Source organism: Varanus komodoensis, unplaced genomic scaffold, assembly GCF_004798865.1.
Source record: "Varanus komodoensis strain SLA01 unplaced genomic scaffold, ASM479886v1 scaffold52, whole genome shotgun sequence".
Classification (NCBI taxonomy): domain Eukaryota; kingdom Metazoa; phylum Chordata; class Lepidosauria; order Squamata; family Varanidae; genus Varanus; species Varanus komodoensis.
In genome coordinates this window covers 645996-673146 of record NW_025336114.1, presented here as the reverse complement: position 1 = coordinate 673146, position 27151 = coordinate 645996, and the positions used below count along the sequence as shown (strand labels likewise).

At 41.3% G+C, this 27151-nt stretch overlaps 1 protein-coding gene across 1 annotated transcript in view; it reads right to left on the bottom strand.

Annotated features, from left to right (window-relative positions):
- The window catches only part of AHCY (adenosylhomocysteinase), a 30456-nt gene extending 7106 nt beyond the window's left edge, over positions 1 to 23350 (bottom strand). The window contains exons 1-8 of the mRNA XM_044447590.1: positions 23168 to 23350; positions 20304 to 20494; positions 19159 to 19234; positions 16853 to 17005; positions 9067 to 9179; positions 6926 to 7133; positions 6336 to 6423; positions 3706 to 3823 (exon numbers count right to left, since the gene is read on the bottom strand). Coding sequence (XP_044303525.1) covers positions 3706 to 3823; positions 6336 to 6423; positions 6926 to 7133; positions 9067 to 9179; positions 16853 to 17005; positions 19159 to 19234; positions 20304 to 20494; positions 23168 to 23195 — 975 coding nt within the window. The 5' untranslated portion in view covers positions 23196 to 23350. The remainder of the gene's footprint in view (positions 1 to 3705; positions 3824 to 6335; positions 6424 to 6925; positions 7134 to 9066; positions 9180 to 16852; positions 17006 to 19158; positions 19235 to 20303; positions 20495 to 23167) is intronic.
- Positions 23351 to 27151: the final 3801 nt, after the last annotated feature.

The window sequence follows — 27151 nt, the reverse complement described above, 5'->3', positions numbered from 1 at the left end:
TAAAGGGGGTCTTCTAAAGATCATTAAATCCAGGGTCAAAAATCAACTTAGCTGCACTCCTGAGGGAGAAGTCTGCTTTCAAAATGGTGTTTGTTGGATGCTGAAATGAAGAATATGCAGAATTGCAAAGCACAAAAAAACCCAGAATAAAGAGATGATAGTATAAAACTAACAAGATATTTGAAAACAATGCATCTATTCCGGCTTGTTTATTAGAAAAAATTCTTATAAAATTATGTGCATATGGTATAACATGCTGGAAAAATTAAATATATATGTAACAATGAGAACAATTATAAATGTTGGAAGAGATGTGAAGAATGAGGAAATCGCTTTCACATGATGTGGTCTTGTAAAGACATACAAACATTCCAGGGGAAAGTTTATGGTCAAATTGAGCAGATGTCTGGCTGTACTGTGTATACTGATTTACAATTTACTCTGTTAAATGGGAGTTGAAAAGAAATGGAGATGCTGGCAAAACCAAGAGTTAATTATATAATTCTTGATGTTAGCTAATCTATGCATTGTGGAGAAATGAAAGGACAAGTGTCATTAGTGAATGGTTTAACAAGTGATGAAACTTGTATGCACTTACAGGGCTCCAGAGGGGAAAAAGACTGAAAACCTAGCTATTTTTTATGAGCTTTACCAGTGTTTGTGCATAAAGCCAGAGAAGCCTTCCCACCTACAGCTCATCTCACCCAGCTATTTTAAGAGACTGTATACCTCACATACATGGGGGAATGAAATCAGTTTTGCATTCCATCCTAGTTTTATTCTACTGAGAGCATTTTTAAAAATAATAAATTGTCTTTATTTTGAAAAGCCACATCTGTGTAAATTCTTCTGTATTTGTATCTCTCCTTAGTGCAGGACACTTAATGCTAAAAAGGAGCTACTCCCCCATAAGACAGAAACTTAAAAGGTATTTTATATTCTCAATTTTGCTGCCTGCTGTGAAAGAAAACCTGATTATTGGTGGTGGTGGTTTTACATGTATGCCCTGATATTCTTCCTCTTGCAAAGAAGTGCAGGTGGCTTTCAAGGTCCTCCTCCTCTTTCTTTTATCCTTGCAGTATCAACTCTGTGAAGTAGCTTGGGCTGAGAATCAGTGACTGGCCCAAGGTTACCCAGTAAGCTTCTTGGCTGACCAGGGTCTAGAACCTGGCCTCCTAAGTCCCAGTCAAACACTCTTGCCCCATTCCAACCTGTATAATCTGGTGTCCCTTCCAACCTGTATAAACTGACAACCAGCTAAGTCTTAATTAAAACTATAGCTGTGCCTTTGAATGGAACAGTCAGGGGCTTCTTCCCTTCCACACCACTGAGCATCTGACAGCCACCTCATTCTGCATAATGACAGAACCAGCTCTGGTTGTTATTCAAGTTCCTCCAAAACGGAGACCAGGAACTCAGACTGATAAGCAGTGGCAGAATCCAAGATCAGGACAACATCATGAGCATTGCTGGGCTTCTACTTCACATGTTGTCCTAGCCCCTTAGGTACACACTAATATGGATTTCAAAATGGATGTCACATGCCTAAAACATGGCAAAAGTTAGCACTGATCCAGATCAGATCTCATAAAGTAGTTAACCCTCACCCAAATGGCCAACAAAGGATAATACAGGAGAAACTTTTATGGAAAAAGATTAATCATGGTTATATTAAAAGTGCCACAAGTCTCTTTCTGTAGGTTCACTATAAAACAATCCAAACTGAATTGGAATGAAAGTTCCTTTCAGGGATTGAAAGCAGTTTGCAATGGCATCTCTGAAGAGGAAACATCCGAGAATCATCTTCAAAAGTCCAATTCTAACAGAATAGAGTAGAAGAATTCTATTATGCTGGTTCTAATCAGTGCACATTATACTCACACCCAATTACTCTTCCTACAGCAAGTCTCCTTGCTTATTCTGGATGCCAGGACTTTAAAAGAGATGGGCTGCTTTCATGTTAAGAATGTACGAAGGGATAAGAACTGCTTTTTGATGTGCTCTTATTGAATGATTTCTCATGCTCTCCATACCTGAAATGTTTCAGAACTAGTAATGACTTTGAAAAGATGCCACATAGCCTTTTTTTAAAGTATGACAACGTGTTTTTGAAAGACTCCAGGTCTCCATTTACCTATGAGCAAATGAAAACCAGTAGCTGAATACACCAGAAAGGGCAAGATGGAAATGCAGGCTTGCTACAGAAAATCCAGAGGGCCTTCACCATGACAGGTTACAGTATCCATGGCTATAAATCAAGGCTAGAAAAATGTAAACAACCCAGATCAGCCACACCATAAAGGGAAAGTGTGCCAGGTTGGTTTCAGATCTCGGCTAATACTAACCAGGCACACAACCTCAAGGGACTCCCCATACAGTTAAAACAGACCGTGTCTAATCACAAACGGCGGAGACCATTTTACTGAAGGTGTTAGCAAGTTTTGCTGCAGGGCACCAAGTGCACATTCCGAACTTTGCGTGTCTGAGACAGGAATTATAAAAGGAGACTTTGATGGGATTCTTAAAATTACCACCACAGTGTAAGGAGCACATAATGTCAGCTCTTTCATGCAGTTACAGATGAAGAAGTGTGACCCCATCTGGTCAGACAGCTTTGAATTCTGGTTTGAAGCAAAGGTCTGTGATCCAGAAGAGACTTCTGCTGGGGAAAGTCCAGCATTAAATTCTAGCATTCTATCAGGAAGATCAAACAGGAAACAAGCTCCTTATGGTTACACACAGATTGCTAACCATAAGGTTAGTGGTTGTGCAGTTGAAGTTTGCAGCTATGCACTTGAGCACCCCAGCTTCGATCACTAAGCATCTTTTTTTTTTTTTAACCAGGGTTGTATTTAAACACTTATGGAAGCAACATATGGTAGCTGTGCAGGCCTGTTCTATTGCTGCAAAAACAAATTGTCTTGGGGCAGCTTAGCAACCAACAAATTTATTCTGACATAAGTTTTTGTGGACTACAATTCACTTCATCATTACACAACTACAGTCCACAAAAGCTTATGCCAAAATACATTTGTTTAAAGATGCCATAACACTACAACTCAGAATACATTAAAGATGCCATAAGACTATTTGGTTAGAAAGTTAGAGACATCCACCCCACCCAGGGTCAATGTATAAGCAAACCCAGGGATGCAAGAATCCAAAATCCACAAAGAGGTTTTTATTAACGCTTCTAAGCTTTACTTGAGGACAAATCAGAACACAGTTCATTGTACCTTTTGCACTCCTTCCTGGAAAGTTTCTTGTTGTGGAAAATGCATCTAATGGTTCAACAGACATCTGCAGAGGTGTTATGCTACAGGTTCCACACCCCGTGGTGATAAAAGGAGGAAGAGCATTCACCTGGCTCAAGTGTGAATAAAGTCTTCCAATGGCCTCTGCCAGGTGTAACTCATGGAGCATGCCCCGGCACCAGTTCCAGTGCGCACACACTGCTGGAAAATTCAGCAAAGATGGAGCCTTGTAACAGGACTAGTCAGCCCTTCTTTTCATTTCAATAAAAATTACTTTCCACGTAACCTCATTCCTTTGTTAGCACTTGGCTGGAGTAGAAGCTCGCCTCCGCAGCCCCCCTTATTGCTCTGCTGCTGGCAGAAATACCTTTGGTACAATTTCACCACGTACAGCTACAAAAAGGAATTAGTTGAAGATGAAGAAATAAGATCTCAGTTCAGGCCTACTCACCTGGGGCTTAATGTTCACAGTCTCTACGGCATTGTCATTCAGCCATTTCACGTCAATTTCCACATCAAAGTGCCCAATGTTGCACACAATGGAATCATCTTTCATCTTTTCAAAATGCCTAGGACAAATGAACACAGAGGACTGATTCCAGGAACAGCAGCTCATTGGGCAGTTTTACACATTGCAAGAAGCAGTGGTGGATGTTTACAATGATTCCCGGTTGCTTATCAGGACAGGGGGATGGTTACCAGGATAGTTCCGACAGATGCTCATGTATCTATTATGCCATCACTCCCTCTCTCTGTAGGCAGCATGTTTGCAGTTGGGCTGCTGAGTGTTCCCCATTTCATCCTTCTACATGATTCTTTAACCCTTTCTTCCCCTCCCCACAGCTGATGCCCCTTTTGTTGTCTGAACTGCAAAACTTGGTTCCTCCATGTTGGTCCACACTTCTCCACCTGCCAGTTCTTCTGCTTGAGCTATTTCCTTCACTACAGAGAAGCATTCCCGCCCCGCCCCCACCCCCGCCCCCACCTCCATCATATACCTGTTCCTAGAGCCTCTAGTACCAACTGTGGCATGACCTTCTCCTAACTCGGCCATCATCACCCAATCTTGCCACCCATCTAACACCTTTTATGCTCTCCCTTTCCCTCCTGCCTTAATTCTTACCTGGTCTACCATACAGTTGATATTAACATACTATACACTCCCCACTCCCATTCCACTGCCCAGAGCTGCTAGTCCATGCAGTAGTGTTTTATCCCCACCCTGCCACCCTCCATGCTGCCTGGCACCAAAAGCTCTCTTGCTCTCCCAATCCCTCCCACTTATGCTTCCATCTTGACAAGAAGAGAGATGAAGGCTATTACTTCTTCCCCTAAATCCTTGGTTCCTGTTATCTCTAACCATTTCCCCATCTATCCTCCCTCCCACCTGTGCTACAAGTCTGAATTAGATCTTTCCCACACCTTTTCTCCCTAAAGCCTTTCTTACTCCTGTAGCCAGTTTAGCCTTGACTTCATTTTTCCAGTCTGTTCAACTATCCCTTCCCCTCACTGCCCACCTCACATACTTGTAAAATTCTCCAACTATAATCATTCTATTAAAAGCATGCTTTATTTTGAAAGAAAATTGGGGGTTTTTTGTTATTCTGATTGCAAAAGTAAAAAGCATCCTACAATTAAAATATGTCTTTATTAATCAATTGAAATGGTGCTGTGATTGCTTCAGAATTGAGTCTATCATCATCATCATCATCATGGAGCACCAAATAGCCACAGCTCTCTGGGCAGGGTACAACATGCTTCAGAGTTGTGCCATTTTGCATGCTACATTAAAGACAACATACTTGTTTGTTTCCCTGTAAAGGAATTTCCCTACAGGGAGAATACAATAATGGCCTAGTTTTCCCTGTTTGATAAATACTACTCTTTAATCTATATAACCTACTCAAGTACAGCTCCTTATAGTAGGAGCAAGGCTGTCGAAGCAAAGTAAGTGACAGCATGTTTGCTGTTAGACACTCTGAATAGAGACTGAATGACCTGGAGCAGCTGCTTGTTTTGCATCCATTGTATGGGTTTCTGTATTGATGGTGCACATGAACCTTGTTCACCAGTACCTCAATTTGGAAGATACTGTCAGAACATTTCACAGTTCTCAAACTGGAATTGTGCCTTCAGAAATACATTCTTATTAACAGCAATATACAGATATGAGAAATAACGGATCTAATCACCCCTGGGACTCCCCACCCCATCAACATGCTATATAGCTGAAAATTCTCAGAAGCCCTATTAAAACCCTTAATTTCCTTGGGTGATCCCAATTCTATTACAGTGGCTACCCTACCGATTGTCCCTCTGCAACATTGTGTAGACCAAGTCAAGTCTCTGCTTCTCTTTCTGAAAGTTCTTAATGTAACTACAAAATAGAAAATTATTGGTGGTGGAGTCAATCTGGGCAGTAAGATGGAGCTTGGAGACAAATGCAAGACGGAGGGGCAGGCAACGGAAATGAAAATGAAATGATAGATCCAAATCTTAGAAGTTGTTTTAAGTCTTCATTGTCTGAGGTCTACCATAGCATTGCTCCACACTAGAAGCAAAAACCTAAAATTACTCCAGGCCACAAAAGAGAATCTGGAAAATTTTTAATGAAGTTTCAGTACCGGTGGGTAAGACATGCATCTGTGCAAAATGCAACACAGAAATACAAGGCATGGCTGCCCAAATGAAGCCACCTCATGAAAGTGCTCCCTTCAGAAAAATGTTCGTCTGAAGATGACAAAATGAACATGCCTGAATATTAAAGATCCTCAGATTAATCAACTTCATGTCCTACTTTTCCCTTAAAGATTGCCAGTTTTTCCTGGCAAACTACTTGAATGTAGGCCACTTGAATTTTCGTGTTTCAATAAAAATATAGTTGTTACTTTATGGTCCTATCAGTTTTGATGTAGTTGTGTTAACAATGGAATTGCTGAAATAAGCAGATCTTCCTCTTACAATGTCTCCTTTACTACTTAGTATCAGTGCATGCCTTTAACAATAACGATAAGAAACAGTTATAATGCTTTGTTTTGTTTAGGAGGATCCATTGTCAACATAAAGGTCAATGGTAATTACCTCCCCTGCACAATATCTGTGCATCCAGTGGTGGTAACAAATATGTTTCCTTCTGTGCAGGCCTCTTCCATTGTTGTCACTTCATAACCTAAAGAGGAAAGTAGATAGGAAATTATATATGGCACTGTATCTTTGAGACTCTTTGCACTTGATGTTTTATTATCTTTGCACAAGCCAGAGAAATAACCAATGGTTTGTTCATGGGTTATTCCTCTGGTATGACAGGGAGAGCCAGGCTGGCACCGCACATCAGTGCTAAGTCCATGAAGAGCTATGATTTATTAAGCTGATGTTACTTACTGTGGGAGCAACCAAAAAGCAGGCAACAGCATGCTGTTTGTAAATGGTATGCCAGGGTTCCCATGCAAACCTGGCTTACCGTTTGCATGCTGTGCCAACTTGGCCATTGCAGCAGATATTGTTCCTTTCCCTCCAAAGCAGCTTGAACCAGTTTTTCTGGCCAAGATCAGGGTGTTAAGAAAGGAAAGGAAGGAGACAGAGGCAACCCATAGCTGTTGTCTTATCACTACAGCGCCCCACAACCCCCAAGGGAAGACAACACACTTGGGCGAATCTCCTTTGCTTCTCACCTTCCATGGCTGCCTGCAGTGCGTTGATCGGATCGATTTCTGTGATGATCACCCTGGCACCAAAGTTCCTCAGGGCTTGAGCACAGCCTTTACCAACATCCCCATAGCCTGCCACAACAGCCACTTTCCCTGCAATCATAACATCTGTGGCACGTTTTATTCCATCAATGAGGGATTCCCGGCACCCATAGAGGTTGTCAAATTTACTCTAGGAAGGAAAGCAGTTTTTCAATGTAACGTTTTATTAACTTTCAAATATACAAAGATGAACCAAAAAGAACGGAAAATTGCATTAAGTCTAGTTGTGGCCAGAGGGGAATGGATTTAATATATTTTTCTTCTTACTTTACAGGCAAAGATATGAATAGAAACCATTGGCTGCTTGAAGATTCCTTTTTGTTCTTTATGCTAGCAAACTGTATTTAGTTTCCTTTCCAGAATCTGAGGAAAGACTTTCATAAATATTTCTGCATATGTCTGTAATATACAGATAAAATAAAGTTATATCATAGTGTATAAAAATTAATGAGTTTAAATTTGACTGGCAGGGAAGAAAACCCTGATCACAGAAGCAACTTTTTAGAAAATGTAGCACTGTCTCTAATATCAAAAGATGCCCATACTATGAAAAAGCACATTTAGAAAACCACTGGTAGGCTAAATGCTTCCAGTGCAAAGCATTTTCTAGGAGTGGGAAACCCATACTACTTCAGACCCTAACTTCCATCAGCTTCAGCCAGCATAATCAATGGTCAGAGCTTATGGGAGCTCTAATTCATTAACATCTGGAAGGCAACAGGTTTCAAGCCCCATCTGTAATCCCATAATATGCTTACACTCTAAGTTTCTCTATCAAAAATGCTACCTCTTTCTGCTATCACAGCCCCCCTTAGCATGCTGTGCCTAGTTACAACAATTAGAGCAGAACTTTTACATGTGAGAGGGGAAGCTACTTTCACAGAAGCCCCCTTTCACATAAATAGTGTCCTTCTGCATCCAGTCTATATTAAGCCTTATAGCAGCAAAACCTTGGCAGAACCTTGATCCAAGTGGCCTACCTGTTTGAATGCAGATGTTTAGGGAAATCTAAGCATGGTATGCTAAAAATCCACTTGTTTGCTTCACTTCTGCTTCCCCCATGACAAACCCCCAGACACAACATATCTTTACTTGTGATGAGCTGCTCTCTAACACAAGTAACTTATTAGAGTAAAATGATTCCGGGGCTCTTACTTCAGATACTTATAGCTTAGCTTTCTCCTCAATATGCAAGTTTTCTCTGTGATATTCAGATTTTCATATATGTACAATTTATTTTGCCATGGGAAAGCACATCCTAACTGAAAATCCCTCACAGAAAATCTGAAGAAATATTCCCTAGGAACAATTTCATCATAGGACAACATGGTTGTCTACAGAGTAGAGAACTTTGATTACTTCGAAGTTCAAAGACAAATACCCTCTAAAGGAATGTCTTAAATTTAAGCTTCACAAAGAGTTTCCTTTAGGCCTTATAATGAGGAAGAGAAGACAGGAAGCTTTTGCTTCTGGTTTATATTAGCCAAAGAATCCAGAAAACCATGGTTAAAATTAACCATAGTTTGTTGAAATAAACAGGTTCATAAGTGGTGGGTTAAAGTTGGTTTGTCTCAAAAAAACAACTGTGGTTAATGTTAGCTGCTGTTTGTCAGTAGAATGGGACTGTGTAACCCTGGAAGGAGGTTAGGCTCATTCCCATCAAGAAAAATCATGATTAACCATGGCATTCACCAACATCCATATTCTCTGTAACAAGCCATCAATCCAATCTAACCAACCACAATCCAATCTTTACCTACCTGCTTATCCTGTTATTTAGACAGAATACAACTTGTTCTGTAAATAACCCTGTGGGCAGAGTTCAAGAGCTCTGACATCATGAAACTGATGCCAAATAAGCAAACGGAAGAACTATAGTCATCTCAAACCACCTCAGAATTTACCTCCTATCAGAGGAGAGTGAGAAGGTGAGGAAGAATGTTCTTACTGAGCTGAAGGCCATTGCTGCAGTGTGAACACACAGAAGCCGCCAACAGAGACAGCCAGACAGAAACACCAGCCAGGGAAAGAAAAACAACACACAGGTTTTCTGGCTCTCTTACCTTAGTGACCGAGTCATTAACATTAATAGCTGGCAACTTCAGAGTCTCATTGGCATGCATTTTATAGAGATTATGGACCCCAGTTGTTGTCTCCTCAGATATTCCTCTGATTCCTGCAATGAAGAATCACAACAGCACATGCTGTGGTGAAGAGCTCCTAATCTCATGCCAACAACCCTAAGCAATTTCCCTTGCCAATATCCAGTAATCAGGCCTAGAAACAAGAACAGACATAGCTGGGCACCAGCCAAAGCCCCGCACCACAGCAGGGATGCACTGGTGGTCAACAGCTACAAGGGCTTCACAATCAACACAGAAGTGGCCCCTTCTCAGTGGGGTAGATCTCCAGACAGTTTGGATGTCAGCTCCCAGAAGCCAGTCTCATCATGGCCAATAGTCAGGCCTGCTATGAGCTGAAGTCCAAAAATCTGAATATCAACTTTGTGCCCCTCTCCTTTGCCCATTGGTTAGAGCAGGCATGGGAAAACTTCAGGCTTCTGAAATCTACTTTATTTTTTTGACTCTAGAATCCAAAATTCACTCACCTAACCCAGGCACAAAAGACAATACACTTAAAATGACAATACACATGTATTGTGTATGCACAAAAGTCTACTACAGGCTTTCCCAAGAAGTTTTCTTAATCTTAGTAGCCTAATTTAAGAGGGGAAAGGCATTTTCTTGTTTAGCAATTAGGGGGTTAGAAACTTTTGCCAATGCAACTGCAAATTACCCAGAAATCTACCACCAGATCCTGACTTCTGACCACAGCTGATTTAGCAGAATAGAGAACAGTAGATTGAAGCTGTTACTTTCCATGTAATGGTCCTTCAATTTGTTTATGTCACTGTCATGTTTAAATCAAGGGCAGGCAATGACTGACTCTCCAAATGTTTTGGCTTATAGCTCCTATGAACCCTGAACAGCCACAGCCAATGGTGAAGGATTATGGGAGTCATACCCCTGTAGATATTCTGGTTTACAAGCTGCCTACCCCTCATTTAAATATTTGCTAACTGCAAAGGCAGCTGGAGGCTATCCGGTTAGTTTTAGAAGCAAGGGGAAACCATGGTGATTCAAGCCATGAATCATAAAGTTCTCTCATGGAGACAACACCAAATGTTTCTTCTATGGAAGATGTGAAGCCCAAAATTGCCTGAAACCTGCCTAAGTGATTATGACAGAAATGAAAGACTAAAAACACAAGGCTCACTTTAAGAAAAGAAAAACAAAGCACCTGTATAAAGCTTAATAGTGAGTACAAAGATTACATCTGCAGATGGAAGAGACAGGAATTACTGCCAATTCCATGTATGTCTCTCAGCTATTCTTGGGGCCCACAGATGAAATTTATGGTGCCCATTAAAAAAAAATGTTTTCTGCTGAACAGATAGCCATGGAGCAGCTTTCCAAAAACACATTATGGCCACAATAAAAGTTTCCTCCATTTACAAAATTTTATCACCCATGTAAGTTCCTGTGTGTGTGTGGTTTCGGAAAGAGGAAATGGCCCCAGGGAGTGTTAGGTGGGAGGACGTTTTGCCAAAGACCCCCTCAACTTTGCTAGTACCATTACTGTTACCTGGTATATTCCTGCATACAAATAAGCATAAGAAAAAGATCCCTGGACTTCTTCCCTGATGCATATTTGTACTGGGCATCATAAATGTTGTAGCGGAAGATTACTTTGAGGGGATAATTTTCATCTGGAAGTAACCCTTGCCATCTTTATATTCCTACCCCAAAATAGGCAGCCCTCAGAAGGTGCAGAAAATCTCTATATTTTGACAGAGTTAATATAATTCATCACAAACACCTGGACGAATGGAAATGGGAAGGTATCATAAATACCTCCAACAGTGCCACCTCTGGTGTTTGATGGGTCCTTGGGCAAGACACCCTCAATGGGTCTCTTCCCTCAGTGAGTCTTTCTCTCCACCATGGTTGCCCGCTGCTGCTGCTCTATCCCCTCTCTCCTCTTTGCTGCAACTTGCTTGAGAGGCAGAAAGCCAGCAAATATGTAGGCTGTGGGACCTACACTTGCTCTGGCTCCCCGCCAGAACAACAGACAGGTGATTAAACAGGTTGCAGTGATGCAGAGGAGAAGCAAATTCAGGAGGCTCTTTCCTGTGGTCTCCTCTGGGGTGCAGACACTCAGCAGGTGCCTGGCTAGGCCTACCCTGGATGTCAGCCTTTACCCTTACAGTTATTGTCTTGTGGTTGGAGGGAGGTTGATAATAGCACTTGCCACAGTATAAATGAAAGAACACAGACCATCTCCCATAGAATGGAATCGAAGAGAGGGAATAACCACTTCAAGAAAATTTATCAAGGAAGACAAACCTCCTTTAAATTAATGTCAAAATGCACTTTAGCACTTGAGAATTATAAATGACAAAAGGAAAAGCCAAAGTATTCCTGGTAAATTCAAGCACAGGTAAGGTAAAGGTAAAGGTTTCCCCATGACATTAAAGTCCAGTCATGCCTGACTCTAGGGGGTGGTGCTCATCTCTGCTTCCTAGCCAGGGGAGCCAGCATTTGTCCGCAGGCAGTTTCTTTGGTCATGTGGCCAGCATGACTAAACACCGAGGTGCACGGAACGCCGTTACCTTCCCACCAAAGTGGTACCTTTTTAGCTACTTGCATTTGTATGCTTTCGAACTGCAAGTTTGGTAGAAGCTGGGACAGAGTACAGGAACTAACTCACTCTGTCTATGGATTCGAACTGTTGACCTTTCGATCAACCAGCCCAGCAGCTCAGCGGCTTAACCCACTGAGCCACCACATCCCTCCAAGTACAGGTACAGGTGAATAAATGCAGTATTAAAGAAAAAGAAAAGGTGCAGAAGGAGTTGGGGATGGAATTAACAACAGCACAGCATTTCAGACTTCACTGTAGGAAGGTTTGTACTTCTATGCACACCAGATGCTGAGAACAATAGAGGGAGATTGTTGTCTTTCATTTAGCTGGCCTCAGTTAAAATTAAAATGCCACTGATCTTTGGTATGATCTAGTTCTCATGACATGCACTCTTCATGCAAGACAACCTGAAACGAGGGTACTAAATTTCTTGTGCTATTAGTGCACTTACTGCAACCCCCTCCTAGATGGAGATAGCCTTGCCACGGTTATCCTTGTCCTGAATAATAAACTTGAAGATTGTACATGAGGCCGCCTTTATAGACTGATGTTAGTTCACAATAAAATTGATTTGATTGCAAGCAGGCACTATAAGCATATCTCTCCAGGGTTCCCATACTTGAGGTGGCTTCTGATATGGGCTTATTTAGAAGACCAGATGCTTGTCTTTAAAGCCTTAAATAGTTTGGCACTCCAGTATTTGAAAGATCACCTTCCCCTACACACACCTGGCCAAACTCTAAGACAACTGGAGGCCCTCATTTAGATGACCCTGGACACCCGGCTGTGATAGCACACCAGAGCTCTGCCAAGGATGGCTCAAGGGATGTCTTGCTGGCTATGGGCTGCCTCCACCGGAGGTGGCATCCCTGCATATGCCAGTTACTGAGGAGCTCGGGCAGCAGAAGTCCTGTGGGCAGCTGATTTGCCCCCATGTGCATTGAATGCTCGGCTAGATGGACCTTTGGTCTGATCCAGCATGGCTTTTCTTATAGGTACTGGGAAAAGTATTTTTCCTTTAATCCCCTAGGCATTTTAACAGCTCGTTATTTGGGGGGGGGTGCTTCTTTTACCTAATTTTCAGACTTGTTCATTTTACATTTCAGTTTTTATCTTATGTTTTGTTCATTATTCTGATGTACCATGGGAACTTTTTATGCTGAAGATGGCCTAACAGGCCATTTAAAACTAAAAGTAGAATGGATCAAAATGTCTCCACATGCAGAAATGATCACAGATCATATGAAAAGACAAAAGGTCTGGGGGTATTCTAATCATTCAGTGAAACATAATTGGGAATTCTCATCCTCAACTCTCTCCTCCTCTGCTGAAATACATAGTATAAAATTATTTTTGCAGCATATTTTTATTTTTTTTAGCTGTGCAGGAAGAAAGCGAATAAGGGCAAAAATAACTTCTGATGTGGTATGAAGTGCAATGCCCCCCTCTAGTGGACTGTTTGCAAAATATCCTTTCAGAAGTATTAAATTTCAGACAGTGTGTGTTCTTTCCCCAGTGGTACCTAATTTTAAAGATTCCTCTTGCTAATTGTGGTTTGGATTTGTTGCTGAAATTTATATCCTGCCACCATGGCTTATGAAATTCCAAAGGACGTTAAATGCAGGTAACCAACTCTCCTTCAATTCCATTCTTATGTAACTCAATTTTACATATGATATATGGAATGTTACATCATAACTAACTAACTCTCTTCAGTCAGTGGTATATTTTAACAGAAGGACAGATTTCCCAAAGGCACCTTCACATATAACAGGTGAGCAAATGACTTAAGCAACTGCTCTGAAAGCTCTGTTCCTTGGTCAGTTCGCTTCCGTTGCAGAATTCAACGTTTTTTCAGCAAAAGATTGGTCCACCTTGGTGCAGTATTGGGGACATTGGCATATATGCAGAGCTACCTATTGGAGCTACCTAGGACAAGCCAGAGCTGTTCTTCAGCGTGCAATCATCAGAAGGTGGGGTATTACATGCTGCACACACATCCTGGAAGAGCACCATGCATAGTTCATGTGCAAAGGCAGTCACCAGTAAAATCAGTAAAACAGGTGAACCACCTGCACACTTTGTTTTTTCAGGGAAACTATTCTCCATAGCAGATACCTCTGAGGATACTTGACAATTATTTGTATCCTCTTTGTTCAGAGGATTAAAATTATGGATTTCCCCTAATAGCAATTTTGCTGATAAATTATTAATTACTTGGTACCTCAGTTGAAGAGTTTCCGTCTCATTCAACATAACAGCTCAGATGCAAGTATGTCAAAGTTTTGTGAGTTTTGCTTGCTAGATGTACTTTGTCATGATAGTGAAACCAGGGAGCTCCCCCCCACATCCCACATTTTCAACCAACATTAACAGGTGTTTTTATTGTGGGGGTGGGCGGGAAGAAATAAATAACTGCCACTTACACAATCTTATTTCTGTCTGCTCAGAAGTTCCATTATGTTTAATTAGGCTTACTCCCAAGAAAGCATTCACAGGACTATAGCCTAAGCTGAATAATGCTCTTTCACAGTGGCCAGAATTCACTTTAACCTGTATACAACAGGCTTATTTGGGAAAACAGAGAACATCCCAGTAAGTTGGTGGTGCATCATCTAAAACAACAGGAATACCAAAAGTAATTGCCTCAATTAAAGATGAGAATGCTCTCTCACAGAAATAAATTTGCAGTATTTAAGGTTTTATTCAGTGGGAGCAGTAAAATATTAGAGAATAATATGGATGTATTTCCCCTGATTAATCTTCCATGTATAGATTCTACACAATGGCACTTTCATGGTCTTTATGAGCAGAGGAAATTATGAAGGTAATTAACAAATATAAGTACTAGGAAATAATCTGGTATGGGTGCATTTCCAGTTGTATAGTACAAAACCTCTTCTAGATTCTTTGTTTGAAATCTATTTGGTTTGCATTCCTCTATTTCTGAACTGAGCTCACTCTCTGCAGCATTAACTGATGCTTATATTACTGTTAAGAATATGTGAGAAAACTGATTTCTGGGTGGGAATCTGTCAGATATCCTCAGCTCCCCACACTCCAGCCTGCTTTCCCTCTGCCCTAAGTCCGCCCCAAACCAAGTGAGGCATCCAACAGGGAGAAAGTCCATGGAGCCAGCTGCACTCACATCACCCATATAACTTCTGCTCAAGATAAGTTCTGCTTCTGCGGATGTGAATTATGGCCTTTGTTCACTTTGCATACTTTGCACAAAGAATTGTGTAACTTGTGTATTCTGCACAAAGAATTGTGCACTTTGTGTACTTTGCATAAAAAAGCTGCTAGCATTCCTGAGTGTTCACAGACTTGAGCTCAGCTTGGCTCACTTCCTGGCTGGGAGCAAGCATGGGAAAGCAGTGTGGAGAGCTCAAAAGAGCCAGATTCCAGTCTGATCCCTCCATCCCTCATTACAGGGATTTCCCAACTTGGCAACTCCCACAACAACAACTCAAAAGCCATAATTAATGACCATATAGTAGCTCCAAAGCATAGCCAAATATCTCTTGAATTTGGACGTTTGCATATACACATGAACATTTTGACAGGGTGGTTATTTCTGTCAAACAGATATGTAAATTATACTGGAAATTCAAAGCACCACTCAGAGGATAGGTGTGGTAGACAGACTAAAATTTGTGGAATCCAGAAAGCCATCATGTGCAGGGCTACGTAAATCAGTGCTTTGCAAAAACTGGTACTCATAGAACCTCGGAAGATGAAAAGCGCTGCATCAGGCTATTGTGAAAGCATCAATTCATGAAAAATAACTTGATATTGGTGCTAATAGTTCAAAGCTCCACTCACTGAAACAACCCCTCCCCCCAAAAAATTTGCTGCTGCTGCTGAGGGACAAGGAAGCTGTGCCCTCCCCAAGCTAGTCCATTACAGTGCTCCAAAGCAGCTCCATAATGCAAGAAAGCAGCACCTGTTCTGCCCATCTACCTTGAGGAGCATGCAAAGAGGCTGCAGTGCCATCAGAAAACAGCCTTCTCTCCCCCTTCACTCTCTCCAAGATCAAACCCCTGACCTTGGAGAGGCAGCTGGTATGGTTTTCTCTACAGAGGCTGTGAGCAGGAGGCGGCACAGTGCAGATCCCTAGCTCTGATCTGACCACTGGAGCACTGTCTCCAGCCTTGGACCTGGGAATCTTAATCATCCCAGGCTTCTCTCCAGAAAACGTCTAAGGTCCACAGGATTGTTTTCCCAGTGGGTAATGGCAATCAGCCTTATAAAAGTCATCTAGAGCTACTGCCAAAGACAAAATTCAACATATAAATTGAATTGAAAGGCTCCTGATTTTTATTTTTATAGAAAGCTTGAAGATGCAAGAGAAGAAAAAAATCCAGCAGGTTTCAAGGGGCCATGACATTTCCAATTTACATTAACTACTTCATTGCAAAAGAGGAATTATACAATGTACATCTTTTGAAAACATTAAGTCAGAGGTGAGTAACCTCTGGCTCTCTGGATGTTTTAAAGTGCAACTCTCACCAGCCCTCAGTACTGGCTATACTAAACAGGTCCGATGGGAAATATAGGCTAAAGTACCTAGAGGGTAGACACTGCCTACCCCAGCATCAAACCAAAGTTGTAAAGCATTCATGTCACCTATAAAGGATTAGAATGGAAAGCATATTTGCAGACTTAACTCCAGCTACTCAGGACTAGTTTAGACCTTACTCAGGCAGTGACTCATTAGAATGGTACAAAAGCATTCTCACCTTTCCCCCAACCCTCCATCAAGCACCTAATTAGCATAATGCAGGCATTACATAGTGAAGTCCAGGTACATGAGAAGCCACATTTTGCAATCATTACCCCCTTTTGGAGTAGGGAAGAATGGCTATGAATAGGACTATGGTATATAGGACTATGGCACAGCATTCCTTGGTCATATGATATAGCACATGATATAGTGGAAGGTCGCATGTCTACCGCACAAATCGACCACCATTTGGATAAGATGTTTATGAATCTAAGGCCTGCCTCTTACATCTGTCTAAACATTAAAGTACTATCTCTCTGATGGATTTGATAACACAGTATTTCTGGATAAATGAAAGCAAGCTTAACTCATATTCTGATGGAACAGAAGACAATTTTTATGGAACAAAAGATAATTACCTTTCAGGAGCTGTGGATATTTAGTATGAACCAAGCTGGTGAGGTCTCCACCATCATCAAGAATCATGTTCAGAGGTTGCCCGTCCTTAAAGAAGAGGGTCTGCTCAATGCACCATATATATTCCTCATCTGTTTCCCCTTTCCAGGCAAACACTAGACTCAAATCAAACAGAAAATGTATTACGTGTTTTGATTTCCCAGCTGTCAAGCCAGTTTCACCAGAATGAATGAAGCTGGAGAGCTACAAGACAGGATATGTTAGCCTGATGGTTATCTTTCCTTAAAACAACAAGAAACTCAACTCTTGCCTGAAAGGCTGAAATTAAACTAATTTAATTATGTTTGAACAGGGAAGTGGCATATTTTACCTCTGAATCATGTACACTGAGGCCTTTGTTAGAATAAAGCTGCTTCCTCCAGGCCCACACTAGCAGTATTCTACAGTACTCTCAACCTACATGATACTACATAAGCTAGTTCCCTGCACATAGGAGCTTGCAAGCTAAACTTACATACCACAGGTACATGGAAGGGGAAAACAGCATGTGCAAAGTTCAGTGATGCCAAACTTTACCTTAATTTCTGTAGCAGGGGAGATTAAGAGGCTAAAACTAGTGAATCTTGAGGAAAGATTTAGAAGACGACAGACAGATTGGCTAGGTGATCTTGCTTCCAAGTTGACATACCATCAGAAAATCATATAAGGAGAAGAAGAAAGGCAGAGCTATTGCCATCCCCTTGCTCTTCTACCTATAATTCCCCACATCACACTTCTGCAAAGCATTCACCTTCTGAAATACATACCTAGGTATCTCCCAGAGGAATAACAGGCTTAAGTCTAGAGTAGCAAGAGTAACCAAAGGTCTAATCCAAGGCAAGTTTCTATTTAACCTGCAGAAGCCTGTGCTTAGAAGTCTTGCAGCACATTAAGAGACAAGAGTTTAAAAGTTTATGCCAAGTTACCATAGCATAAACTTGCAGGGATCAGAGTCCACAGTAGCAGTTTATGCTGTGAGAAATTTAGGGCATAAGCTACAAGTCTTTATTATGTCCCAATATGCATTTTCATCTTTCAAAAGATCCAGCTTTCCCAGCCCAAGGACCTCCAAATATTTTTGATTACAACTCCCAGCATCGCTGTCCATGTTGGCATGAACTGATGCAGAATGAAATGATGCAGAACATCTGGAGGGCACCAGGTCACCATAGCCTAACTTGCAGGGAATTTATGAGAATAAAATTGGAGTAATGGATGATTGCACCTGAAATTCCTTGGAGAAAGGGAAAAATATAAACATATGCGAATGACCACTCTCTACCCAAAAACCCAGTGCCAACCATTTTGCTTGTTCTAAAAGCACTTAATTCATTAATCTTAATAATATTATATTTATATACTGCTTAACATAGTAAAATCTTAATGTATATACAAAATTACTAAAAATCACTATTACCTCTGCCTCCAAATTATATAAATTCATAGATGCAGTGAGAGGTGCATGTTTGTACATCCTTACTGTCTTGCTTCGCCTTTGCCTATTTACTGAACCAAAAGCATTTCCTAGACAGGCTATGGTCTGTTCTATTGCAGCCCATAAAACTATTGATTAATAGATTAGATAAAGGCTAGATCAGGCTTTAATCCTATTGATTTTCAAGGGACTAAACAGCAATGGGACACAAAAACATATGTGGTAGGAACGTTGGAAGATAAGTAAGTTTTGGTACAGGGTATTTAAAGAAATAGAACAAAATACCAACCAAGAAAAATGTAAAACACCAGAATTAGCTCTATTGAATGTATCTGTGAAAAAGAACAGAGCACTAAAGGTAAAACAGTAACTCTTTGTGTTGACAGCTCCAGTCTATCTGGAGCCAATATACCAGAAAGCAGTAATATTAAATAGAAAATGATAATCAAGGATCTTCACAATCCCAGTCTCTCAAGAGTTAAGATGAACATGCTTCTTAAATTAAGCTTTTGTATTTTGAAAGTTATTTTCATCTTCTGGCTTAAGTCCTATTTTTTATTCTGTTTGTTTAGCAATAAAGTACAGCATAGCCTGTGTAGCCAAGTAATTTTTTTTTTAGTGCTAGGATGAAACTCCAATAGAATTTTGCCCTGTCAGCACCACATTCAGAACGAAAAATTGCACTCTCACTAGGAAATCAAACAGTTTCTTTTGCTCTGATGCTAGCCTGGCAATCCCACCTTCTCTCGCCTGCATTTTTCAACAATTCCTGGTCTGAACTGAACAAATTCCTGAACCAGCAGGAATTAAACTGTAATAAAAGTAAAATATTACCAGGAACCCCAGCTCTGGCAATAGCTGCAGCAGCATGATCCTGAGTGGAGAAAATATTGCAACTGGACCACTGAACCTGCAAAACAATTCAAAACAGATCCATAAGCTCTTTATGTGGCATTTCTTACTTGTGCATAATGCTCTGAGTGTATGCATGCTTAAAAGGTAAACAGGTTAAAGAACAGGAAAATTAATAACTGTAAAATGGAGACTTAAGTCAGGTTTGGGAACACTAGACCCTGGATGAACTAAAAACTTTTCAAAATCCAGCTGCTAAACATCACATGTAATTGGGACTTAGAGAATAGTGGTAACTTACAGAACAAGTCTTGCCTTTTCCCAAGGTTTGATCAGGATTTTATTATCCTGAGTATCAGGCAAACTCTTTCTTGGATGCTAGGACTTTCACTATATGTAATCTGAATAACATTTGTGTTATGCAATAATTTCTAACTAAAATTTGTATTGTCAAATTGTAGACCAGCTACAGAACTGTGGATAAGCCTTAGCATCTACTTTGGTATAGGTGGATGAGGAGTCAACAAAAAGATGAAAGGAATGCTAGAATGTCTGCACTATCCAGGATTAGAAATGTCTCCACACAAATTAGTTTGCAGGAGATCAACACTCGCATCTCTCACCTGCAAACTGCATTTCAGATAGGGAGATCCACATGGATGCTAGCAATGGCGCACTGGAGAAAGAGCTTTCATTGTAGTAAAACAGAAATGGTAACTCAGAACTCCTCATTACTTCTTAATGTTGGACTTTCCAGTGTATTTCCTGCTTGCCAGGTACAATTGCTCTGAAGCACACTGCGTTGCCAGCCATGCACCCCACCCCACAAAAGAGCTCTATTCCAGTCCTTGTGGCTTTAAAACAACTGCAAAACCGCAGAATTCATTTCAATACTAGGCAAGTGTTCCATTAACATGGAGCAGTAGTACCCAAACACTCTTTCCTGAGGGAACCACAAATGGAATTTTGTCATTGCAAACAGTTTTCTATGTGGGATTTGTTTTTCATTGTATCTACACCTCGGCAGTATCAAGTAAACACAGTATGGGTCCTTTGGCTCCTTCTTGGTCTTACAGATAGTTTTCCTTCCCCAAAAAGTATACCAAAGAACCAAAATGAAACTTTACCTCAGCTCCCAGAGCTAACAAAGTTTCAATCAGAACCGCGGTTTGCACAGTCATGTGCAGACAGCCAGCAATTCGAGCCCCTTTCAATGGCTTGGCCGCAGAGTACATCTCCCGCATCTTCATCAACCCAGGCATCTCATTCTCAGCAATCTCCAGGGCCTTGCGACCCCACTCAGCTAGGCTAATGTCAGCTGCAACAGGGAGCAACAGGTGGTTAAATTGCGCATGCACAGAACTGTAGCTCATTCATCAGCCCAACAGCTATGGAGTTATCAAGTCAGGCAGCATATGGCAGCTGGAATAGCATGTTATATTGAGCCATGGATAGCTATGTCAAGTATACTGAGGTTTATAACACAGTTTCAGCTAGGCCATATCGCAACACATAGACTTGCTGCAAACACAGAACTTGTACCTCATAATTCAAAGTGTCTTAGAAAGAGGGCAGCAGCCAATAGCACCAGGGAAACAGATATTTGGAAAATTGCTACAATATAGCAAAAAATACATATATGTGCAAATATGTCCTATTTTCAAGCTTAGATTTCTACCCTTAGCCACACAATGGAGGCTGCCTGGTGAAACCATTTTGATGCTAGCACGGAGACAGACACTAAAAAGAAAGCACACCTCTGATCCATTGATCCAAAAAGTGAATGCAGTGGAAACCTGATCACATGCAATCATCCCCTACAGCTCTTCTGCAGAGATCTATTGTTCAGGATCCTAAAGATGCCTGCCTCTTCCTTTATTTTTTCCCATTGCCTAAGCTCTAGTTGCAAGATGACCTGTTTCTGATCTTACTAGAACAGCATTCTCCTATTTCATACCCTCCAGATGTTTTGGGCTACAGTTACCAACAAATGTGGAAGGAACAAGTTGGAGAAGGTTATCCTAGTCTAAAGCTATCCAGCCACCTGTTTTTGAGATAAAATACTAGAAAGACAAAACACTGCCCTGGCTCTTTTGCATTCCAATGTAACCTTTTCTCCTAAAGAAGTGATTTAAGGCCTCCAGCTCCCTTATCAACTTGGCATAATTACTTTCTAAACCTGCATCTTAACCAGGTACATGAGGAGCTTAGAGATGATGAACCTATAAAGAAAAACAAAAAAATATATAAGGCAAACTCATCATCTTTGGTTTATTTTGTTCTTCTTCACTTTAATATGTGGGTTTGCTAGGAAAACAATAAGCCATTTCTAATACCTGATGGAAATAAAACCCATGGGATACTGTCAGACTTCAGTGATTTTCAGTAAGTATAATTACAGGAACTAGATTTGTTATCATAGGGATGGATTTTTAAAAAAGATACAAGAATAAACACCAAGTTTTAAATCTTGAGGTGTGGAGAACACCTGGCACATTACAATCTCAAAATGAACTACTTGGATCCATTCAACCCAGCATTACTTCATCACAAAAGTCACTTATTTGAAAGGAACTTGAGCAGGATTTGGCAGAGTTAACCCTTTTGTGATCTCCTTACTAGTATTTCATTAACCTAAATAATTTTGCCTTATCAGGAACACCTGCTGCTCTTTGTGTTTCAGAGGTTGTCAATGGACATGCCTGGAACTAAGACAAAGAAGATAGTCAATGCAATAAGAACAGAGTCTTGTCAGTACTTTAGAGACATAATGTTCTGCAACAAGCAAACTGAATGGAATTTTCAAAATGACAGAAAAGTGCTGATGCAACCTATTTAATGAATAATTAACTTAAGCCTACTTTACCCTTGAATAAAACCTTGCTGACTTGCAATGATACCTATTTCATAAACTGCGTAGGTCAAAAGGTTTTTCTTAATTTCCCAGTATATTCTTAGCTTCATCTTCCAGTTCTGATATTTTAAGCATATAACAATATAACTCTCATTATTTAATAGGCCACCTGTATGTATGCCCTTTGTCTTAAGTAGGCAGGATACATTAGGGAAAGTCCTAGTAATTTTTAAAAAAATATGTAAGGGTGCAGTAATATTCATGTTTGGACAGAAGGAAGTCCTACAACTCATGTCTCTCTCAGACATGCTGCGAGTTGTAGGATATTTTTCTGTTTAGTCATGCACAGGATTTAACCCTAAATTGAGAACGTTTGAATTCCTCCTGAGAAGGAAACAATACTTGACTTTGCAGAATGTTTGAGCTTATGTCTATGGAAAAACGACAAGTATTTTGTTTAAAAAAATCTCCTGTCTCGGATGGATTTGCTCAAGTACCTTATTTCAAACTAATAAGGGATCTCCCTTACGGTAAGGATCTTGCTTAATAGCGAGGAAGCAACGGCCGCTTGACAGCATGAGCCCCGGGAGCATTATGGGAAATGTATTCTGCGCGCATAGTTAACTAAAATACAATCCTTCTGATGAACGTCACGGGGACTACAATTCCCAGAAGGCAATTTTTCCCTCCAGCGGCCACATGGAGTTTGCTCAGACTTGCACGCTAGCTATTCAAGCTAAAGTCCATTATATCATGACTACAGAATATGAAAATGACCAGAACAGGGCTAGTAGGAACAAAAATATTTTGACTGTTTAAAAGCATCTCCTTTAAAGTAACGACAGCCAACTCGATGGAGTAGGAGCTATTCGGCATTACTCCTAAATTCTCTGGACATATAAAAAAATCACGTTCAAGATCCAGGTGCAATAACCAAAGAGAAAAAACGCAAGAGCAAATGCACCATCGCTCCCCTTCTAAGCCAACCCAGTGGAAATCGGGAGCGCCCCGCCATCGCTCTGATTTCCAATTAACCAGAACAGTAGCAAAAGGAAACCGAATGATTTCTCCAGGCCTCACACCGCTTAGCACAGAAAAGGGCAGAGAATAATTATTATAATAATGATAAGCACTAACCAACTTTGTACGGGAGCTTGTCTGACATGGTGAAGCTTCTGCAGCCGGCGAGGAGGAAAAAGAAGCGTCTGAGCGAGCAAAAGGCGGCGAAACACGCCTGGCGGCAAAACGGTGGCTTTAAATAGACTCGCCTAGTTTTGCAAATATCTTAGGCCGCCTCCACCAATCTCCGTGGAAGGCACGAAGGGGGCGTAGTCCTGGAGCGCGCAGAGGAAAAGGAGGTGCCCGACGCGCACGCTTGCGCGGGCGCTGCTGTGCCGGTGAGTGCAGCGGATGGAGGGCGTCTCTTATCCTTTACGTCACAGAGTTAAACGTTACTAGAAGCCTAGTTAAGGACTGCTATTTCATAAGGACCTAGAAGGAAACGTGTTGCAGGAGGCCAAATGCTAGTCCAGCTTTCTGTCCCCACCGGGGCTAACGAAATGCTTATGGGAAGCCCACAGGCAGGGCATGAGCACAATAGCATCCTCTTGCGTGTGTTGCGCAAGCGAAGGTCTCCAGCCTCTACCGGAGATCACCGATCGCTATCTTGCCTAGCAGACATCGCTAGCTGTTTTCCCTCCATGGATTTGTCGAATGCTCTTCTAAAGCCATCTGAATTTGGTGGCCAAGTGAATCCGTTCTTCACGTACTGTGTACAAATGCTTCCTTTTATCAGTTTTGAATCTCACATCATTCATCTTCATGGAATAATTTCAGTGTCTCATCTTGGGTCTTCGCTCTTGCTCCACAGTACGCGTTATTTTATACAACTTTTCTATGTTTCCCCTTTTGCACAATATGGAGGACTTAAACCATCCTGGTGATCATGCTGGTTGCTTTCCCTGCATACACTTTTTGAGGTGTGGTGGCCAGAACTGAGAAACCAGCAAGCAGTTCTTGGTGTGCTGGCTGTGACAAGAAGGGGTGTGGGGGAATGAGTGGAGGGGGCCATGGGGGGGTGTTGGAGCACCCCTATTATTCTGGAGCGGGCCCTCGTGGGCATAGCTGGATCCTTGAAGCCAAGGGCATTGTCCTCCCCCACTGCCTCTCAGGAGACTTAATTTCGCTAGTTGGTGGCTGGCAATTGCCACTGTCTCGGAGTTCACCCCTAAGAACAGGGATGTCTTTTCAACAGTTCCTGTAAATCAGTGTGCGAATTTTCTTATGCATACATTTAATTTGATAGCACTGTATAAATGTCCATTTGGTTTAACATGCTTGTATCTCACATTGGGTCTTGGGTGGCACTACTCAGGATTGAGTCCAGGATTGCCTCCCGTGGTTGGTTCTGTAAGCAACTGTTTTAAGATACGTGGCAGGGCAAAGATAGAGTTAGCAGAGCCAAAATGGATATGGTAATTTGAATATTTTCCTACCAAGCATACAAAGCACAGATTATTCCTAAGCACAACACTCAAAACTAAGGTACAGAAGTCGACTTTTAAAACAAAGCTTCCAGTTCCCACTTGTTATTCTTGCTAGACTGGTTTAAATACCTAGCTGTTTAAGTTCTGTTAATACCTTTTATCTCTAATAATTGAAGATAAGATCAAGCGCCCTTGCATTCTGCTAAAGAGCCCTTGCATTCTGCTAAAGATATGTATGCTCAGCAAGGAAAGCCCGGTTCTTACATCCAATCATTGATCAGAGTCAGGGCTTTCTGCACAAGCCTAAAAATAAGAGAGGCTTGTGGAAAAGTTTATAGGCTGCATGGGAAAGCCATGGCTCAAATTTGGCCACAGGCCAGAGGTTCCCTGTCCCTGATTTAGGGTAGTGAGAAATGGTATCCCTTTGTCTTAACCAGAGCACACAGGAGTGATAACACAATGTAGTTTTACCAGCATCACAATGCCCGACTCACTGGTATGTCACATGACATTCATCCCACACTGCCTTCCTGGTGCTCTTTCTGCCAATTATCCAGTTATATCATGACTTTTTATATGCTGCCTTTCCCTCCAGGAATCTATATCAGTGCATGCTAAGTCTGCAGTCAGGAGGAGGAAACGTCCCATGAGTGTTTTGGCAAAACAGCAGCAGCATGCCTCCCTTGTTTCCCTCATCATGGCTTCTCACTCACTCACTCACTCACTAACTTGTCCAGTAAAGTGGGGAGTAAAAGCAGTCCTGCCTTTCCCCTGTCCTTCCCTTGCAAAAAAAATAAAGGTTGCATTGTATTTTCCAGCCCTGAAAACACATGTCTACTAAGAAATAAATCTCATTATCTTCAGTGGCTTTTGTTATGTGCTGTCAAGTCATCTCCAGCTGATGGCAATCCAATAAATGACTGCCCTCCAAAATGTCCTGTGCTTCACAGCCCTGCTCAGGTATTGTTAAACTCAAGGCTGTGGCTTCCTTCATGGAATTCAACCATCTCTTATTTGGTCTTCCCCATCTTCTGCCATCAACTTTCCCTGGCATTATTGCCTTTTTCAGTGAATCATGTTCCAATTATATAAATAGTGCACCATTGAACTTACCTTTTGCCTCTGTACATGTCAGCCACTAGACGACCTTTTGGCTTTTATCTGGTTATATCATTAGCAATAGCAATATTCATACTTGCCTGCTGCTTTTTCCAGAAGCTGGGCCCTGCTATGCATGTTGGACTGATAACATGTTGGAACAATCCCATGTTCTCTTGGATACCATGAAATCCTGAGCTGCCCCAGACAAGGTGCCCTCAGGATGAATGTCGATGTCCCCCAAATCCTACAATGTGAAGGACCTCGACATCCTATCAAATACCACTTCCATCAGCTCAGGTAGGGAGTCTGTTGAGGTGGGTAGAATCTCTAATCTGTCCTGCTGGCCCAGTGCAATGGTGGTCAGACAGACAGGGAGCCAACAGGGATTAATTGAATTCTTATACAACACTGCTCTAAGCATACTCTCTGGAAATGTTGCTTATACATAGAAGTGAAGATTGGTGGCGGGGGGGGGGGTTATGCCATTATCTAAAGAACCTATAAATAACAATAGTGAATAATTATGAATACCTTGCCTATATGGAAAGTACCTTATACCAAGACAGACTATTGCTTACAGAGGCTCCCTGGCATTTTGGACATGGGTCCTTCTCAGCTCTGCCAGGAGATGTCAGGAACTAAACTTGGCTGGGACATTCAGCACACAAAACATGTGCTCTAGCACTGAACTACAACCCTTCTCTATCCTTTGGGATTGATGATTGATCCAGTAAGGACTTTTCCTTACCTTCTAGCTTGAATGGTCAAGGTTTATTGCTTTAAGAACTTCTTAAACAAAAAACAGTCAAGGACACCTTTGAAGTTTTGTTTGGTTTATTTATTGACCTGGTATGTTTCCCTCAAACGATCAAGGGTCATCCACCTAAAAATCAAACTAAGTTTACAGGCAAACCAAGGGAAAAGACTTTTCTCCTTTTCTGACGTTTTCACATAGAAAGCCAATATATTTTCCCTTGAATTCAGTGGGAATTTGAATTCAGAATTATCAAGTTCTTCCCCAAAACAAGTACCTTGAAATGTATTGGACTTCAACACCCACCACCTCCAGCCAGATGCAATTTCTGCTATATATTTTCTAGCAAGTGCATAGATTCCATGTATCTGCTGTTATGCCGTTTCAGATGCCAGAGGTTTTATGAAATGAAATATTGCATTTCTCTTGTTGGCAGTTATGTGCCAACTGCCAGGTCAGATCATTAATTAATTTGTCCTGTGTCCTTGTCCTCTGAAGCAACCAATACCATGAAGCCAGATAGAACTCTGATGAGCTAAGCTAGTTAAGTAATGTTCTTTGTGTTTATATTGGCTGAATTTTTTTCAGTGACACATACTTTATTATATGAGCTGCACATTCCTAGATAATCAGAGAGGAGTAGAATGGAGAGGGCAAATGAAAACCTGCAAAAAAAGAAATTCAGAAGAAAGGTTTTTCAGTCTATCTCATTCAGCAAATCAGCAGTCTAGTACCTTCATGTATTCTTAGGAAGTCACTCAGATTTGTTTTTAAGTGGAA